The 19,194-nt window shown below is 38.8% G+C and overlaps 1 protein-coding gene across 2 annotated transcripts; it reads right to left on the bottom strand.

Annotated features, from left to right (window-relative positions):
* Positions 1–530: 530 nt before the first annotated feature.
* On the bottom strand, positions 531–13,219 carry TMEM126A (transmembrane protein 126A). Of its 2 annotated transcripts, XM_069070996.1 has the most exons (5): positions 13,170–13,207; positions 5,043–5,140; positions 2,666–2,859; positions 1,469–1,583; positions 531–818 (listed from the first exon to the last, which is right to left on the bottom strand). In XM_069070996.1, the coding sequence occupies exons 2-5, from the start codon at positions 5,129–5,131 to the stop codon at positions 590–592; spliced, it is 627 nt and encodes a 208-aa protein (XP_068927097.1). In that variant the 5' UTR covers positions 5,132–5,140; positions 13,170–13,207; the 3' UTR covers positions 531–589. The 2 variants fall into 2 exon arrangements, with proteins under 2 accessions (XP_068927097.1, XP_068927098.1); XM_069070997.1 differs by lacking the exon at positions 5,043–5,140 and having other exon boundaries at positions 13,108–13,219.
* Positions 13,220–19,194: the final 5,975 nt, after the last annotated feature.

Genomic DNA, 19,194 nt, shown 5'->3' with positions numbered 1-19,194 from the left:
AATAGGATGTAGTGCTATGAAAACTGGAGATTTGGGGAAATGTTATTTGAAAGGTAGAATAGATTTGTTCTCTTTTATCCTAGAGAGGACAGAAATTTGCAGGAAGTATATTTTGGCTTTGTCTAAATTAACTTTATTAGGGCTCTCTAAAAAACATCTTTCAACTCGTGAGGAAAAACTGTTGGAAACTATAGAAACAATTTGAGTAGGTGAAAGGAGATGGATTTTGTAAGTGTTAATAGTGGCGACATAGTATTTCCTTGTACTCTACTTTTCCACTTTGAGAAACGAGAAAAATATCAAAACTTCTTACTTTTTTTTTTTAAAGGATAGTTCTTCACCTCTAATAATTTGGTAGCTTTCCCCCCTAAATTAAATGCTATCTGTATCAGTTATTTTTGAGACATACCATAGGCTTTAGTAACTGAGACAACTTGTGGATAATTTGTTCAGCAGTAGCATTTCCTGATTAGAGGCATTGTTTCTGATGTGCTAAACTTCAGGTAAAAGATATATAATCACAGTAAAGATGCAATAAGTACAATTTTATTTGTATATTTGTTGCATAATATCTTATTTTTCCACAATTTTATTCTTTTAGCTGTGCACTTGATTTATTTTGAATATCCTGGAATTGAAAGCCAGGTTCAGGTAATTCAAATGCTTTTATGAGTACTTCATATTGTTTAGAACCAAGGTATGCTGCAAACACAGTCTGCAGCATTATGGGAAAGACCATCTTTCTAAAGACAGGTCGAGAGACTGTGATCCAGTAGGTCCAAATATTTCCTCTCTGTGGTAGTGGAGCTGAGTTATACCTAAAAAAACCAAAACAAAACAGTGGTGTTGAATACATTTATAAAATTCTGGCAAATATATTAATTTTGGGGGGGATATATGTATTCTGATGTCTCAGCTGGGTTCTGGGTGGAAGTGATCTTTGAGTCTTTCTTGAAAGCTCTGCTGCGAGTACAAAAACTCCCAAGTCTTGTTAAAACTTTCAAGTGTAAGTGTGACATTAGTGACAAATTGGAGAGGTATGGGCCATAGTACTTAGAGGACTACAGTTCACAAATTGGTGAAAGTATTTTAAATTGTTGATGTATAAGAATAGGACTTAGGTTTAATAAGCATTATGAACAATTAACACTTTGTAAGAGAAGCTAAGTTTAAAAAAAATTTCTGATGATCTCTAGAACAGTCTGGTACACTAAATGGTTCTCAAATTAATCTAATAGTTGCCAAACTAGGACCATTACCAAATGAACAGTTATTTACAGGGTGACAGAACATGGAAGCCTTCTAAGAAAAAAGTAGCAAAGCTAGGTCCTCCCATCTGAATTTGATGCTCTTTTACCACACTGCCTTCCCAGATGAATGTTAATTTTGAACGGGACTGAGTTTATTATCTGGTCTGATAGTGGAACCTACCAAATGACAAATAGTGGAAAGAATACAGCAAACATACCTGGCTGCCAGAGCACCATTTATTGGCATAGCCAAAACAACAGGGTAAAGACCTCCAATTAGGAAACCAACCATTCCACTTCTTATGACAGTACAGGCTTCACAGTTTAGATCACCTAGAAAATAAAACTATTTGTTTTCTGCAATGAGGAGTTCAAGACACACAACATGTCAAAACATCAGTCAGCTTCATTGTACAAGGTATTGTGGTTGATTGATGCTACTTCACTATCAACTATTTCACAGTTGGAATTTCATGACTGCAAATTTGGTTTAATAATAAATTACACAACTGGAATTTTTTAAAGTTTTCATCAAATGCAAAAGTGATATTAGTTAATGCCTATTATCAAGTTTTCAGTCAGAAGTAGAAAGGACAACAGATAGTCCAGGTAATAGTGTCCTGAGATTCTAATCATCTGTTTCGATTAACCAGTCACTAATAGACCACTTACAGGGGGGAAAATGACTAATTTCAACTCATTTAAATTTTCAATCTTCATGACTTTAGGGTTTCTAGTGTCATAAAATGAAGATTTAGTTGAATCCAAGAGGCTGAAGAGGAAATAGCCAATCCCACATTAAACAGCTTCAATTTAAAATCCCATCCTCGTGACTCCAAATCAGGGCTTTCTTCACTTACACTAGTTGCCTGCTTCCTATAATTATCTTACTTGATATATTTTAATTTACTAGTGGTCTTAGTTTAAAACTATTTTTTTTTGAAAATGCAGTATTTTACTTAGCAAACTTGAATTGGGAGAGACATAATAAGAGATAGGGATAGGAAGCTACTATATGAAAGCACTTGCATTCAAGAACATTCAACTTAGGAGAGCAAACTGGTCATACTTCATTCTAATTGTCTTCTGTATGCTCAACATACTTCAAGTCCCTGATAAGGCCCCCCCCCTTTTAGCACTAAACATTAAAAAGTAAGAGACCTGTTCAGGCACGTACCCCAAATCAACTAATAAACCTTATCTGACACCCCAAATACAAGAGGGAATGTTAAATTATGACAGCCTTTTACTATGAAGCATTAATTTTTAACTTGCAACCAAGTTGCCCTCTAGGTTCAAAGAATCAGGGAACAGTTTCAACTTTACAAAGCCTAATTTACAATCTGTATCATACAAAATTAGGGCTAATTTTAAAAAATTAAAACAATTCTTGAAAATATTAAATTGTAATTTACCTGAACTCAAAGGTAAACTTACAGCACTATTGTAAGTTACATAGGTTGATAAAAATGGGAGAACAGCCATTGGCAAAGCTGATGTTATTCGGGCATGTGTCACATTTAAGATGCGTCGGAAAAAACTGTTTGCTATTAGGCCACAAAAAGCTGCATTTAGTCCAACATATGCTGATCCAGTCATAAGTAAATTCCTAAGAAAAAGAGAAATAATTGTTGGAACTTTTTTTCACATACGAATATACCGTTATCAACAGTTTGTATGCTTTGTAGAGCTTAAGCCTTTAGGAGGACGTCTAGAAAATCAGGGCAGTTGCTCTCTGTACTTTGCCCCCATTTCTTGGTCTTTAGGCCAGGTTTGTAATTCTCTAATGAAGTTAAATTTGAAAATATAATAGGGCTAGGAATTAGATAGTGTGAACAGGCAAGCAAATATATTAATATGATTTCTGTATTAAACAGGGCTGTTTAGTGGTACAGTGGATAAGGGTACTGGACCATGAGTCAGGAAGATAAGTCTTCCTGAGTTCAGATCTGGCCTCAGACATCTAACTATTGTGACTGAGTCTGGGCAATTCATTCTACCCTGTTTGCCTCAGTTTCCTAATCTGCAAAATGAGCTGGAAAAGGAAATGGCAAACCACTCCATTATCTTTGCCAAGACTATACCAAATGGGGTCATGCAGAGTCACTTGACTGAAACGAATGAACACCATTTCCCTTTCCCTCTTTTCTTTGCCCTTCCCTCCCCTATCTTCTTTGCCTAGTGATGTCATAGCAGGGTGCCTATCATTTGGTTTAGGGAACTGACTTTTCTAGCTGTGATTTCTTGGACAGCTCTGGAATGCTTAAGGCAATTTCTGATTACAACTAATTCCTAGAGTATTGGATGCTAACCTTTGCCATTCAGCCAAATGAGGGTTAAGAATTCAAGTGCTGCCCCTTTGCCTTCTCAAAGTCATATGGTATAAGTGCTAGCAATAAGTATTTGGCTACAAATGCTACAATAGCATCTAGTGCTCCCTCCCACCCACTGTTCATCTCTGCCAGTTTCACCAAGTGGTTAATATTTTCGTGGAAGGTGATGGTCCAAGTTGTCCTCCATAAAGTCTTTGTTGAAAGGTTGAATATGTTCTTTTCCCGTTAATGTTTTTTGTATCTTTTGTTTATATTGCCTTTTCCTGCCTCTATCTCAACAGATTACTAGGCATAAAGGAAATAGAAAAGAATTAGGCTTAGACAACATTAAAAGTAGTTGGTAAACCTTCCTATGATATTTATATTTACTTAAGGATTAAAAGATGTGGTTTCACTGGGTTTTTGTATTCCTGTCACTGGGTAAAGAGCACAACCCATCTAATGTTGGGTAATTATTGTCCATGTCCTTTTATAAATTATTTAATCTATCTGCCCACATACTGAATTCACCCTACTGTTTTGTGTAAATACCCAAGTAGTCCATGTGTTATCCTTCATTCTTCCTATGTGACCAGCCTACTCCCTTTTCCAAATCCTTGATGACCATCTCTGCTGCTTAGAATAAGAGAAAGATTCAGCCAGCTAAGATTATTTCTGCACAACTATACAAATGTACACATTTATTGCTAAAGAAACTTAACCAAGAATATGACTTATAACAGATACAGATCTGTCTTGATACTACATTAACATGAAACTACTAGTAACCAAAGACACTAGGTTTCTTGGATCATCATTGAACAATTATGCAAAGTTATGACATGTTTCAACTCTATTGCCAACTATGATTCTTTTAAATACAAGTTATATTTGGGATGTGATAGTGCAGAATTTTAAACCGTATATGACTTGAGCCCTTATTCAACATGATGATACTAATCTTATGGAATCAGTTGAAATTTAATTTTATGTGTCTGTACCCAAAATAATACTGTTTATCATGTCATATGCATATTACTGCCTCTTAACATTTTTACATAAACTGGAATCTTAACATAGAAAAGATTATTCAGAAAATACAAAACTTTATACAGTGCTACTTCACTGTATTAAAATTAAATTCATTTAAACATTTATGGTGTTCTACTACTATGCAAGGGACTGATTATGAAGAAAAAAGGAGCTCACCTGTCAAGCAATTAACTATGTCAGAAAAACCGTAATATGTAAGGATATTATAAACTTAACCTGGCCAACAATTTTGAATAGTTCCTCTACTGTTTCATGTTAAATCAAAATCCCATATTCTTAACTTTTTATTGTATCTTATGAATATGCTAAGGTAAGTAGGAAGTTGGTAGACTGTCTATTCAAAACTGAACAACTAGGAAATGAAGATTCATCTGATTATAATATGTACATATAAAACAGACGTGCACATCAAATAAGGTAATCTTACTGATCTGATTTTGGAAGTTGTTCCACTTTTCTGGCTATGATTTCATTGATTGTTAATCTTCTTTCTGTATTTTCTTGGTTATGTTCCATCCTGAGGCCCTAAAATTTAGAAATCACAAGGTTATTTCTCAGTAATTTCTAACTTAGGACCCAAGTAAAACAAATGTACTTCATGATAACTAAATGTCTGACTGAAAAATCTGCCCTGAATCAATTTTGCTTCGAAGTTTTTCCTTTCAGAACTAAAAATCCTAAGAATGAGTGTCTTAGGACTTAGCCCTAAATCTAGATAATCTGTAATTTATGAGAGGAAAACATCCTCAAATGGGAGTATAATTTGAGAAGTATTTGGTTATTTTAAAATACCCCAAGTATTTATGACAAAAAGGGGTAAAATAACTGATCATGAAATCCCAGAAACTTAGTTGGAAAGGCTCTTGGCCAGCCATGCAGTCTAACCAATCCCTAAAGAGAGCTACTTAACTACAAGTGATCAGCATTCAAGATTTAACCAACTTGAGGGGTAAGATTTCCATTATCAGAACTCAACATCTTCTAAAGGCAGCACATTCTACCTCCTAATACTTCTAACATTCAGGAAATGTTTTGTTTTAACAAGCTGAAACTGGCCCTTATGACTTCTAGCTAGTGCTTCTTGTTTTGCCAAATAAAACTATAACATGGATTCTTCTACATGACTCCTTTCAGAGTCTTGAAAATAGCTGTCATGTGTACCATAAGTTCTTTTTCCTTTAGGCTCCATCTCCAGTTCTTTTAACCAATCATCATATTCCAGTCCTCTGGAACTTTGTCCTATAATAGAGCTTCTGGAACCGAATACTCAACATGAAGGCTGATCAAGATGGCCTGGCAGGACCATGTTCCCTTTTTCTGGATACTATGTTACTTTTAGTCAAATCTAAGGAGGTGTTAGCTTTTGCAGCATTATGGCATACTGAGGAGAGTGCTGGGTTTAGAGTTGGGAAGATTTGATTTCAAACTGACCTCAGATACTTCCTTACTATATGACGGGCAAATCATTTTCAGTTTCAGTTTCCTTATTTGGAAAATTGGTATGATAGCTATGCCCCTTCCTAGATTTGCCGTGAGGATCAAAAGAGATTTTGTGTAAAGTTGTGTAACAATATCAGTTCATCATTTCAGACTTTGTCAAATGTGCCTTGTGTTGAAGTCCATGTATAGTGGTAAACTGTTAAAAATGGAAATGAAGCATTCTATATTTGATGAAATCATGCTTTAACGATCATTTTAAAAATTTTGCTTGAAATTGAATGCAAGTTAACCTAGCTTTCTAAGAAAATTGCACCTTTTGGTCTAACTAGTACTAGTTATGGATGTGAAAAGTGAATTTTTAGGAATTGTTTCTTTAAACATGCTTACATACAGGTATCATTTGATTCTTACAAAAACTGTCAGATTTGTAGTGCAAGTATTACCTCCTTTTACAATTGAGGGAACCTAAAAGAAGGATGAATGACTTCCTAAAAATTTATGATAACTGGCATCTACATAATGCCTTAAGGCCTGCAAAAATGCCTTATAAATGTCTTGTTTTATCCTCAAGACTCCAGGGAGAAAATGCTCTTATAATCCTTATTTTGCAACTGAGGAAATAGACTTTTTTTTTTGGTCAAATTTGTTGGCAATATTAATTGACTTGCCCAGAGTCACAGCTAGTAAATGCCTGAGGTTGAATTTGAATTTGAATTCAGGCATTCTGGATTCCCAATCTAAAGCTATCCACTGTGCCAGCTGGCTGCTTCATTTATACCATAAGGTGACATCTGGGTAGATTTTAACCCGAATATCCTAAATTAATAGCTCCTTCCACAATATTAGTACTTCAGGAGTATTATATTGACAGAAAATTGTATACTATCTGATGTCTGAACAAGAGTTGTAGACTGAAAGAGGATTTAAGTGATTCCTATGTACAAAAAGCACTGGACTAACCACTGCGCTCAAGCAGAAAAGCAAAACTGCTGTAAAGTAACGTACATTTTAATGAGGCACCATACAAGCATGTGATGTCTTGATTCAGATCAAAACTCTTATTATTACCCTTTAGTTCCAGAGGTAAAGTGGCACAGGGTATCAGTGTTGGATATATCAGGAAGAGTCCAAATCCAGCTTCAGACACTACCTGTATTACCCATGGCAAGTCAAGTAAGCTCTTCTTGCCTCAGTTCCCCCTCTGTAAAATTGGCATCCATCTCAGAGTGAGGATAAAATGAGACTTCTTAAAGCACTTTGCAAATCTTAAAGCACTATATAAATGTTAGCTGCTATTATTACTCTTTATAATTTATATTATGATCAAGTGATCTACAAATTGCTGGCATTAAGTATTTTTCCCCAAAAATGAGGTAGGAAAGTGACTTTCCATCTCGTGCCATACCTTCCTTGTTTCATACATTATAGCTCCACTCCTCATCTTTATTTAAGAATTAAAAAGCTGAGTGATTGTCTCAGTATACTGCCTTGGTTCGAAATGAATGATGTAACTGCAACCTTATTACCAAGTCTAATGACTTCTACCCACTTGACAACCAACCCCTCCCCCCCTTCCCCTGCTGGCCCTTTCTGTTGTACCTGATATTAGGCTAGGTTTGCCACTGTGATGTTATCAACTAGTTAATATGTTAATTAAATCGATATCTATTCAGTGTTCAATTCAACCTCTACTACATCTCTTGCAACTGTCTCCCTCTCCATTCAAATGACAACTGACCTAGTTGAGATTTTTACTGCTTCTTACCTTGTCTAATGCAACTCCCTACTAATCAGTTTCTTAATCCATCCTCCACAGAGCTAAGTAAAATTCCTCAAGTACAGGTCTCACCACATAGCTATCCTTGTTCAATAAAAGTTTATTGCTCCAGGGATCAAACAGCTGTTGGACATTTAAACCCTTCACAATTTGGCGTTAGCTTTTAAGTTAATTTCTCCCCTTCACCAGACTTGCTCTGCTCAAAGTCATTCCCCAGGGTCAACTAACTTCCACACTTACCCAATCAAAATCACCAGACTCCCTCATCTCCTACTTCCCATTCTCTCACCCCCACCCACCTCTATCTTGTCCTGCCACCTATGTCACTCTCCTATTCTATAATAACTATCCTTTTCTTTTAGACCTCTTACTTTCATGGTCGTTCCATCTTCTGGTACTCAGAAAGCCTTGGCTTCTTGTAGTTGATATAGTATTTCTGATCATCCTTTCTCCAACCAGTTATAGCTTCTCTCATTATCATGATACTGGGGAAGAGTCTCATTCTCCTACCTCCCCCTTGTCAACACTTGTAGACTCTAATGCCATCATTTGGCAAACCCTTGGAGGTTCACTCTATTGTTCACTCATTATAGATAACTGGCAGCTGTTATTAGCAACCTTAAGTACATTCTCCCTCTTTTTTCAGTGAGTTCAGTCCCTGGTACACAGTCTCCCTTTACACTCCAACTCCTGCCTTATGCTAAGACTAATTAATAATAGTTTCTAGTTGTAGAGCACCAAGCCCTGGAGTCAGGACCGAGTTCAAATCCAGCCTCAGACACTTGACACTGCTAGCTGCGTGACCTCAGGCAAGTCACTTAACCCCAGTTGCCCTGCCTTCCCCCTTTTTTTTTTTTAATTAATTTGTTTACTTTTAGTTTACAAGATTCAATTCCACAATTCCTTGTTTTACATTCTATCCCCCTCCCTCCCTCCCCCCTCCACCCCCATGGTGGCATATAGTCAAGTATAGGATCTGTAAATACTTTCACATTAGACATTAGTCAGGTTATAAAGACGGACTGTACCAGCTGGAATGAAAAATGGTAAAGAGGACATAAAACCAAACAAGAAAAAGAAAAAAATCAAGTAATTTGCTTCAATCTAGATTCAAACTCAGTTCTTTCTAGTTCTTTCTCTGGATGTAGACATCTCTCTCCATCATGAGTCTTTTGGGATTGACTTATATCACTACATTGCTGAGAAGAGTCCAGTCTATCAAAGTTGGTCATCACATATAACGTTGTGTCTGTAATTGTGTACAAATTTCTCCTGATTCTACTCTTCTCATTCAGCATCAGTTCGTATAAGCCTCTTCAGGTAAATATGAAGTCCATCTGCTCCTCGTTTCTTATAGCCCAACAGTATTCCATAACATGCATATACTACAACTTGTTCAGCCATTCCCCAATTGATGGCCACCCCCTTAATTTCCAATTCTTTGTTGCCACAAAAAGAGCTGCTATAAATATTTTTGTACATATGGGTCTCCACTTCTATGATCTCTTTGGGATATAACCTTAGAAGTGGTATTGCTGGGTCAAAGGGTATATACTTTTTTATAGCCCTTTGGGCACAATTCCAGATTGCTCTCCAGAAAGGTTAGATCAGTTCACAACTCCACCAATGCATTAGTGTTCCAATTTGCCCACATCCTCTCCAGCATTTGTCATTTTCCTGTTTTGTCATCTTAGCCAATCTGACTGGTGAGATGTGGTACCTCAGAGTTGTTTTGATTTGCATTTCTCTAATCAATAGTGATTTAGAGCATTTCTTCATGTGCTAAACTGCCTGTTCATATCCTTTTACCATTTATCAATTGGGGAATGACTTCTATTCTTATAGAGTTGACTCAATTCTCTGTATATTTTAGAAATGAGTCCTTTATCAGAGACATAGGTTATAAAAATTCTTTCCCAATTTCCCACCTCCCTCTTAATCTTGGTTACATTGGCTTTGTTTGTACAGAAGTTTTTCAATCTAATGTAATCAAAATTATCCATTTTGCATTTTATAATGCTCTCTAATTCTTGTTTAGTCATAAAGTCTTTCCCTCTCCACAAATCTGACAGGTAAACTATTCCTTGTTTTCCGAGATTGCTTACAGTGTCAACCTTTATACCTAGATCATGCACCCATTTAGACTTGATTTTGGTATATGGTGTTAGATAATGGTCTATGCCCAGTTTCTGCCATACTATATTCCAGTTTTCCCAGCAGTTTTTGTCAAATAGTGAGTTCTTATCCCCAAAACTGGGGTCTTTAGGTTTATCAACAATAGTCATTGACTGCTGAATCTCATGTGCCTAATTTATTCCATTGATCCACTCCTCTATTCCTCAGCCAGTACCAAGTAGTTTTGATGCCTTCCCTCTTCTAAAAAGACTATAATAATAACAATAATGATAATAATGTCTACTATATGTCAGGCAGTGTGCTAAATGTGGAGAACACAAAAAAAGGTAAAAGACAGTCCCTGCTCTCGAGGATTACAATCTAATAGGAGAGAAAACATAAACAAATATGTACAAAGCAAGTTATATATAGACTAAATAGGAAAATAATTGAGAGGGAAGGCAATAAAGGACTAAATACAATGATGTTTCCTCAATACCCTTACCTCCTAACTAAGCATGTAGATGGCCATAGTATCACTCACATCTGGGCCACAAAAGGACAATGAACAAGAGAGATAAAATAATAAAATAAAATTAAAAGAATATGCAATAGGGCAGGTAAACAAGAATGTCTGTGAGGGAAGCGTGTAAGCATAATTAAGCCCAGGGACAGAGTCTTGTATTTAAAGAGGACTGTTGTTTGTTGTTCATTCATTTCAGTTGTGTCTACCTCTTAGTGACCCCATTTGGGGTTTTCTTGGAAAAAATACTGTAATGGTTTGCATTTCCTTCTCCATCTTATTTTACAGATGAGGAAACTAAGGCAAACAGGGATAATTGATTTGCGCTGGGTCACAAAGGTAGTGAGTTTCTGAGGCCAAATTTGAACATAGATCTTCCTGATTCCAGGCCCAGCATGTTATCTACTGTGCCACTTAGCTGCCCCATTTAAAGGGGGAGGGAGTAAAGATAAAAAATAAAAAGAAAGCCACTTTATCCTTATATGTGAACAGATTAAACAATATAATAAAACAACTGCAGAACTTTAAAGGAAAATTATAAAAATATAAAATACCCAAATTAAAAAAAAAGAACCTTAAACAGTCTGATCCTCCTATGCTTCACTACCATATACCTGTTCTTCCCTCTATTTTCTCAGGTCACTTCCTGCTTTGACTTTACTTTGACTTCACTTCTAACCAACCTCAACACAATAATTAGGCATTTCAACTCTATATTCTCCTTTTCTCTTAAATCTCTTTGCTGTCTTGTCTTACTGGGATGCTTCTCCTGAGAAACCTCAGCCTTGGATTACTCCCATCATCCCCCACAATTTATAATCACAAACTTATGAATGAAGGTTGAGGAAGTCCCACAACTTAGTCACCCAAAATGTGCCAACTAACCACATTACAGATTCTTGTAATCTGAGCTCAAATGGGTGATCACTGCAGCCAGAGTTCTTTTTCATTCTTCTGATTCCCTACTTTATTCTAAATAGAAACTAATCCAACTTTCTTCACTTCTCAACCCCTGCTTGAAAGATTTGTCAAACTGAGGGAAATGAAGAGTGATTAAGAGATGTCAAGGAATTTTAAAATAAAGAGAATCTCACACACTAGTCACAACCCCAATTGCCCTCCAAAAAGCAAAAAAAAAAAAAAAAAAGAATCTGAGAAAAGGAAGTCACATCCAATGGCCTCAATTTTAAAGAAATGAGGCAAGAATCTTAGATTGGTGTGTCAGGCTCACAACATCAGAATTATCCTGAACTCATCATTCTCCCTAACCCCACATATCCTACTGGTTGCCAATCTTGCTGTTCCTACCTTCACAAAATACCTCATATGTACTCCATTCTTTCTAGTCACTCAGCTACCATTTTTGTTTAGGCCCTCATCACTTCTCACCTAGATAACTGCCAATAAATAGCCTTCTAATAGTCTTCAACTTTTCCAGTCCATCCTGCATGCAGATACACAAAGTAATTCTCCTTAAGTACCAATCTGACCATGTGATTCCTCTACCCAACCAATTCCAGGGGCTTCCTATTGTCTCTAACAATACAAAAAATCCCTCCGTTTAACTTTTAAAGCACTATACAGATGGGCCCCTATTTATTTTTCCAGTCTCACTGGGCACTACTCCCCCTTCCCACTGGCATCCTGTCAAATTGGCTGACACCTCCCTCCTTATCTCCCTCCACCTCAGAGAACCTCACCCTTCCTTTAAGATGCATCGCAGGAACCATCTTTAGCATGAAGCCTTTCTGAGTACCCCAACTGCTAGGGCCTTCCCTCCCAAGCTACCTTGCATATAATTGCATTTAACTTTATTATTTATGCAGTATATATTTTTATATGTACTTGTTCTGCCCGTATCTCCCTTGAAAATGTAAAAATAATAAAAGCTAGCATATATGTAGCACTTTACATGTTATTTCACTTGATGCAAGCTCACAGAGATTGGAGATTGTTTCATTCTTTGATCTTGCGTCCTCTTCACCCAGCACAGCTTAATAAATATCTGCTGACTAACTGTCTCAATGTTTATCATGAGTCATCTCCTCTTGCGGGACTTGTGACGAATATAAGTGAACAACCTATCTCTACCAAGACGTCTGTATTCCACTCTCATCATTTATGAGGAAGCATATGTACATGAGTCAAAGACTGGGGAGATAGAAGATTAAAACAAGACAAGCCCTCGAGGAGTTTAAAATCTTGCTGAGGATAAAACAAATGCATACAGAGCTAGAAGAGAAGCGCACATGAAAGGCCTCACCAGGAAGGCCTTGGGGGGAGATGACACCCGAGAAGGACTTTGAAAAAAGGGGAAAATGGGGAAGGTTTGCGGGTGGGGGGAGAGGGGAGGAGGTTGATGGCAGATCGTATATAAACCTCTGATGATGCCTTACTTCCCTCCACGGGAGAAGGTAAGGGAGAACCAGCTCCAAGAAAAGCCGGGGCCGCCCGAGGCCAGACTCCCCAGGCAGCAGTGCTTTTCCTCGGACTCTGACCCGGTTTGGGCTCCCCGGGAGCAGCTCAGTGCTGTAGGGCAGGCTCGGACTGCAGGGACGAAATCGGCCAAGTAGGAGGACATACGGAGGCCGGGGCAGGGTAAGGGCGCTACCTCCCTCGCCCCGGGCGCGCGAATACCTGGTGCTCCGATCCGGTAGTGGAGAAGTCACGGAGCAGCCTCTACTGCAGCTCACACTCACCCCAACGTGGGCGGTCTTCCTCTGGGCGCCGCCATGTTTGCCCTTCACGTGACCTCCGCATATCCTCGGGGCGCCTGCGCGCCGCTCTGGCGCTGGCGCTGATGGGCAGGCGCACTAGAGGGAAGACAATGCACCTTTACCGGCCTCGGGTTCTGGGCTGGCGGGAGACAATGTTGTCTAAGCGTACTGCTCTGTAAAATGAGCCTAAGGACGCTTGTAAACCAGAAAAGCATTCTAGCAAGAAAGCCAGGTGGCCCAGTGAAGAGCGCTGGGCCTGGAACGAGCAGCACCCGAGCTCACATGCAGCCCTGTGACCCGGGGCGAGTGACGTAACTGCTGCCTGCCTCAGTTTCCTCCTCTGGAATGGGGAATTAACAGCACTTACCTCCCAGGGCTGTTGTGAAGATCAAGTGAGATAATATTTGTCAAAGGGGCTAAATATGAACCTGTTATTACTGTTAGTGTGAGTCAGGGCAAATGGAAAGTGGGCCACAGCCCAGTCTCAGTGCACAGCCGGCTCTTCGTTATTGTTGGGCCCTTACCGGCAAGTGGAGCCGTTTCCTAGCTCGACATTCTCTTTTCCGATCAAAGCCTTAAAGCTGCCAGATTTGCCTTTGGACAGTGATGTTTGTGCCCCAAGGAGAGTGAGTTTGATGGCCAAAAGCTGCCTAGTTAACATGGGGATCTGGCAGGATCTTCTCAGAGACCAGACTTCAATCCCATTTCACTCTGGAGTTTAGGGAGGGGACAACGACAGGTCCATGCCCAGGCTCCACTTAATGGCTGTGTTGTGGGACCTCCTGGCTCTGAGAGAAACACACACGTATGTATATATGTGCGTATATATACATGTACATATATGTATATATTTTATTAAAGGGCCATCCCTTAAACCACTTCCTAAAGAGGCCCAGTCACTGAATGGGTGTTACCTCACTCAAAGGGAGAACCCAAAAAGACGGTGGCCTAAAAGGCTGTAATGCGAATGTAAATTTTAAAGATCTTCCCTGCCCCTAGGCTAAAGTGCACCAGAAGCCTGGGGAGGGAGGCTTGTTTTTCAGTAGATACTTTTTGATTGGCCAGTGAGTCAATAAGGTTGTTACATTCTCTGAGCCAGGAGAAGGCTATATAAGCCCTGATGTGGAGCTTTGTTTTGGGACTCACTTTGAGAAGTGTTCTGTGATTTGATCTGAATTTTGGGAAGCCGTTGTTGAGAATCCCCCGGCTTTGAAAAACCCAGAATGTGGAAACCCAGATGTTGACTGAATATGGATGTAATGGTTGGACAGTTTGAAAAGCTGTCTATTTGATGTTTCTGTCTTGATAATTATGCCTGTATACTTTGAGGTTCAGGGTGCTGACCTTTTCTCCTGAACAAGGTAAATGATATATGTCTGACTGATTAAAGTAAGCTTGTTAACCCATTTTGAGTTGCTTTCCTTTAACAAAGCAGATCCAAGAACCTGTGGTAGCTGCAAACCCTGAGGACGCTTGGGGTGCTTGCTGCTACAAAGGCCTATTGAGCAAACACAACAGACTGTGGGCTCCAGGAGGGCAGGGATCCGTGCCTTTCTTTGTGTCTCCTTAGCGCAGTGTATGGCACTTAGTAGGAGCTTAGTAAACATTTGTTGATTCTGACTCAGCCTCACAAGGTTGTGAAGAAGACTTACACACACACACACACACACACACACACACACACACACTCAATGCATCTGTCACTGTCTCCTATTGCTTGCTGTTTTCACAGACTTTCACGCTCCAAGGATCACAGATACCCTTTTAGTGAGTGATTTTCTGTGTCCTGCCTCATTTTCTGCCTGCCAGATCCCCCTATATAAATGTCTATACTGTGTTTTCTCTACATTTTTTTTTTAACTCAGAAACTGAAAATGAGAATATGGTGTAAGTTTTAAAGATAGGTAATGTGATTTGGTGGATAGATGTGTTTCTGGGCCTGGAGTCAGGGGACCAGACTTGCAGTGAGCCACACTTCTTACTTAGTACCCACATGGCCTTGGGCAAGTTTCTTCTTCACCTTTTTACCCTCAGTCTCATCTGGAAGATTAGAAGGTTGGTTAGTTAATCTCTGCAGTCACATCTACCTGTGAATCTGTGATTCTGTGATCTTCAGTGGAAGGAATGGAGAGTAACAAAAAGACCCAGGACAGAATTTTGGAGATGATGTTTTAATTTCGTCAGGGATTCTTAGCCTGGGATCCCTGGATGTTTGTTTGTTTGAAAATATTTTTATTCATGTCTCATTTTTTTTTTATATCGCCAAGGAATTTTTTTTTTTTACTTCTCTTCCCCTACCCCTCACAGACAGCTATCACCATATAAAAAATAATCATTTTAAAGACAAAAAAAAAGGAAAAGAGGGAAAAAAATCAGCATGTCTAATCAATATGTCAAGTCTGAAAATATGTGCAATGTACAATACTTGTGAACCTAACACTGCAAAGTGGTGGGTTGGGAGTGTTTTCTCATGTCTCTTCTTTCAAGCCATGATCTTTATAATTTTATAATATCCACTTTTGATTTTTTTTCTTGTTGTCTTTTCTGTTTACATTGTTGTAATTATTGTATATATTATCTTGGCTCTGCATCCTTCACTCTATCACTTCATGTTGATTTTCCCATGAGTCTCTGTACACATTTATGATTTCTTACAGCACTGTAGCATTCCATCACATTCATGTACCACAATGTTTATTTAAAAATTTTATTTTGATAAATGTAGTTCACTATAATTTCTTTCCTTTGTAATCTTAATATGTTTTGTTTTATGCTTTTAAAAACAGTATTTTAAGAAATGATCCATAGTTTCAAAGGACTATCTATCAAAGTTTAAGAGCTCCTGTTTTATACAATGGGGAGAGGAAGAGGAGCCAGTGAAGTTGATATAGTCAGAGAAGTATGCTTTGCAAGTCAAGTCAACAAACATTTATTAAATACTTTTCTGTGTGTCAGGAACTGTGCTAAGTGCTTCTGGGGAAGAAAAGAAAGGCACAAATAGTACCTGCCCTCAAGAACATCACAATCTAATGGAGGAAGGAGAACAACTTGCCAACAACTATGTGCAAAGATGATTTATTCAGGATAACCTGGAGGTAATCTCAAAGGTGTGGAAGTGCCCCTGAAATTAATATGTCTATTTTCTATGAGCTAACTTGCCAGGCAGATGTACTGGACACAGTAAACCCATTTGCCAAAAGGAGCCAGTCAGGAGCTTGCAGTGAGTCAAAGTCTTGCTCACTCCCAGATACCTTTGCTGGTGTTTGATGGCTGACCTTGCTGGGCTGTGTCCTCTGAAACTGGCCCAAACCAGTCTTGTGGTCAACTGTTCTGCAAAACATTATGCTTCTGTGTCCCACCTGTTCCTGGGAAATTGTCCATTCTTTTTCTCTTCCCTCAGTGAATCCCCACTTTGGGGTTTACAAGCATAAATCTCTGCTTCTCCTGGGCTGTGGGTTTCCTTGTATTTTGTACTGGGGGACCTTGGCACTAGTGTCTCATTTTCCTCCTAATAAAACTTTTTCCGCTTTCAACTCAACTTGGACTCCTCTGCATTTTGAGGGGTGGACTTAGCATTAAGAGAAGAAAAGCTTCTTGCAGGAATTGAGATATTTGCTGAGACCAGGAGGAAGCTGGGGAATCCAGAAGGGAGAAATGAGGAGGGAGAGCTTTCCTGGCTGGCAAGTCATTTGGTGGAAAATGACTAGTGAGGAGATGGAGTATGTTGTGCAAAAAACTTAAAGACGGCCAATGTCACTAGATCAGAGAGTATGTGGAAGTGCAAGGAGACTACAAAGGCAGAAAGGGCTTTAGAAACCAAAGAGAAGATTCTATATTTGATCCTGGAGGCAATGGGGAGCTGTTTACTGAATAAGGGTGTGACACACTGTCAGATTTGTACTTTAGCCACGAGAGATAAAAGATGATAGCTGGATGGGACAGAGGGAGCAAGTAAGGGATTGTCGCTTTTGTTGTTTTTGACAATAGGCAAGATATGAGCATGCTTATAAGTGGCAGGGATCGTTGTTGTTTGTCCTTCATTCTTGAAGAGGACCAGTGACATCAGGAAGGTGTCTTACTAGATAGGGAGAGATGGAAGATTAATGACAGGGGAGATAAAAGGGAGGGAGGTAATCTACTGGAGAAGATGGGACGGAATGGGATAATTTGTTCATGTAGAGGCATTAGCCTTGGCAAAGAAAAGAGACAGGATGAAGCAGGAGATAGCATGGGAAGGTATCCGAGTGATGTGAGAAGAGGAAACTCGGCAAAGACCAGTAGACCATTAATGCCTGTAAACATCAACGTTTGTTGAATTAGGAGACCTATGATAGTGTATTGTTAAGGAAGTCCAGGAGGGAGGGGGAGAAAATTTGAAACTCAAGGGATTGTGGAACTGAATCTTGTAAACTAAAAGTAAACAAACAACAAAGACAAAAAAAAGTATGTATTGAATATTAAAAATATGTATATAAAAAGAAGTTCCCCCCGCCCCCCAAAAACGAAGTCCAGAAATAGAGTTTCCAGAAGGATATGAACTCTCCTTCCATGGAAGAGAAAGCAAGCATTGTCATCCAGTTCAGTTTCCAACCTCTTTCACAAAGGATGTCCTTTGTTACTAAGCCTGTGTCATTTGCATCTTGTTGACTGCAAGCTGCACATGAAGCTATCTGACATCAAAAATTTATTTGAAGGGATTTAGGGTCTCAAAGCTGGGACAAACAGAGATTTGGAAGGGAAAGATGGAGAAACCCTGGAGACAACAATGGCTGTCTGATGGCTTCTGATCTAAATATAATTGTACAATTGAAGCATTGCCCTGATTGGAAAAAAAGTTGGCAACGAAGACAGGACTTAGAATGCTGCTGGCATGGATGTGGACATCATCACTCAAAGAGCTGAATAAAATCAGATGATGCTTTTGCCATTACTTGCATGCTGCCAAAATAATTATGTGCTGTTTTCTTCAATGCAACTTTCACTACTTCTGTTTTCTTAATTTGGGGAATATTTTCACAAAAACTGACAATTTCCCTTACATGTCTTCAAATATTTTGATACTCTTGTCTCCTATTCAAATAATGAATAATTCTTTTTTTTTTTTTGAGGGGGGAAGGCAAGGCAATTGGGGTTAAGTGACTTGCCCAAAGTCACACAGCTAGTAAGTGTCAAGTATCTGAGGTCCCATTGGAACTCAGGTCCTCCTGACTCCAGGGCCAGTGCTGTATTCACTGCGCCACCTAGCTGCCCCATAATGAATAATTCTTGTCAGTCTCCAAGAGTATATGTTTTATTAGAACCTGCTTGGCAAAATATGAGAATAAAAAGGTGGGAGAAGTTTTTTTAACCACACAAACACACACATGGCCTAATTCCTGGTATTGTACAAAATACCTTCTAGCCTCATACATCAGTCAGATTACATCTTTACAGTTAATTACATTGGGGTGGCTAAGTGAATAGAGTACTAGCCCTGGAGTCAGGAGGACCTGAGTTCAAATTCGGCCTCAGACACTTAACACAAAAACTAGCCGTGTGACCTTGAGCAAGTCACTTAACCCCCAGTTGCTCTCTAAAAAAGTGGCAAAAAAGGTACAGTTAATTACATCTCAAAATTTTGGGGGAGGAGCAAGGATCATATAGTAGCAGGGGCATAGTTGAATTCTAGGAAGTTGGCCTAGAATTTTTCTTTTTTAAATTAAAAAAAAATAAAAAAAATGTTTTTTGCTTTTTGGAGGGGAAAACGTAGGACTGTTGGGGTTAAGTGACTTGCCCAAGGTCACACGGCTAGATTTTTGTTGTTGTTGTTAAATGTCTGAGGCTGGATTTGAACTCTGGTCCTCCTGACTCCAGGGCTGGTGCTCTATTCACTGCGCCATCTTACCACCCCTAGAATTTTTCATATTTAATTAAACAGATATGTCATGAGAATGCCCTATACATAGTAGGAAGTATCTGAATAAATTATCTCTTTATATTTCTATGGATATGATAAAGAAATGGAGGC

Source organism: Petaurus breviceps, unplaced genomic scaffold (assembly GCF_028583685.1).
Source record: "Petaurus breviceps papuanus isolate PSGF00001 unplaced genomic scaffold, PetGlider_PUasm1.0 90823, whole genome shotgun sequence".
NCBI lineage: Eukaryota > Metazoa > Chordata > Mammalia > Diprotodontia > Petauridae > Petaurus > Petaurus breviceps.
This window is presented reverse-complemented; position numbering and strand designations above follow the sequence as displayed.

What these genes read in the sequence shown, in the direction of transcription:
- TMEM126A (XM_069070996.1), bottom strand. Translation starts at nt 5,131, where the DNA reads ATGGAACATAACCAAGAAAATACAGAAAGAAGATTAACAATCAATGAA. An exon ending in AAGTTTACCTTTGAGTTCAG is followed by an intron (nt 1,584 to 2,665) that starts GTAAATTACAAT and finishes TTTATTTTCTAG; the next exon opens with GTGATCTAAACTGTGAAGCC. An exon ending in AATGGTGCTCTGGCAGCCAG is followed by an intron (nt 819 to 1,468) that starts GTATGTTTGCTG and finishes TGGTTTTTTTAG; the next exon opens with GTATAACTCAGCTCCACTAC.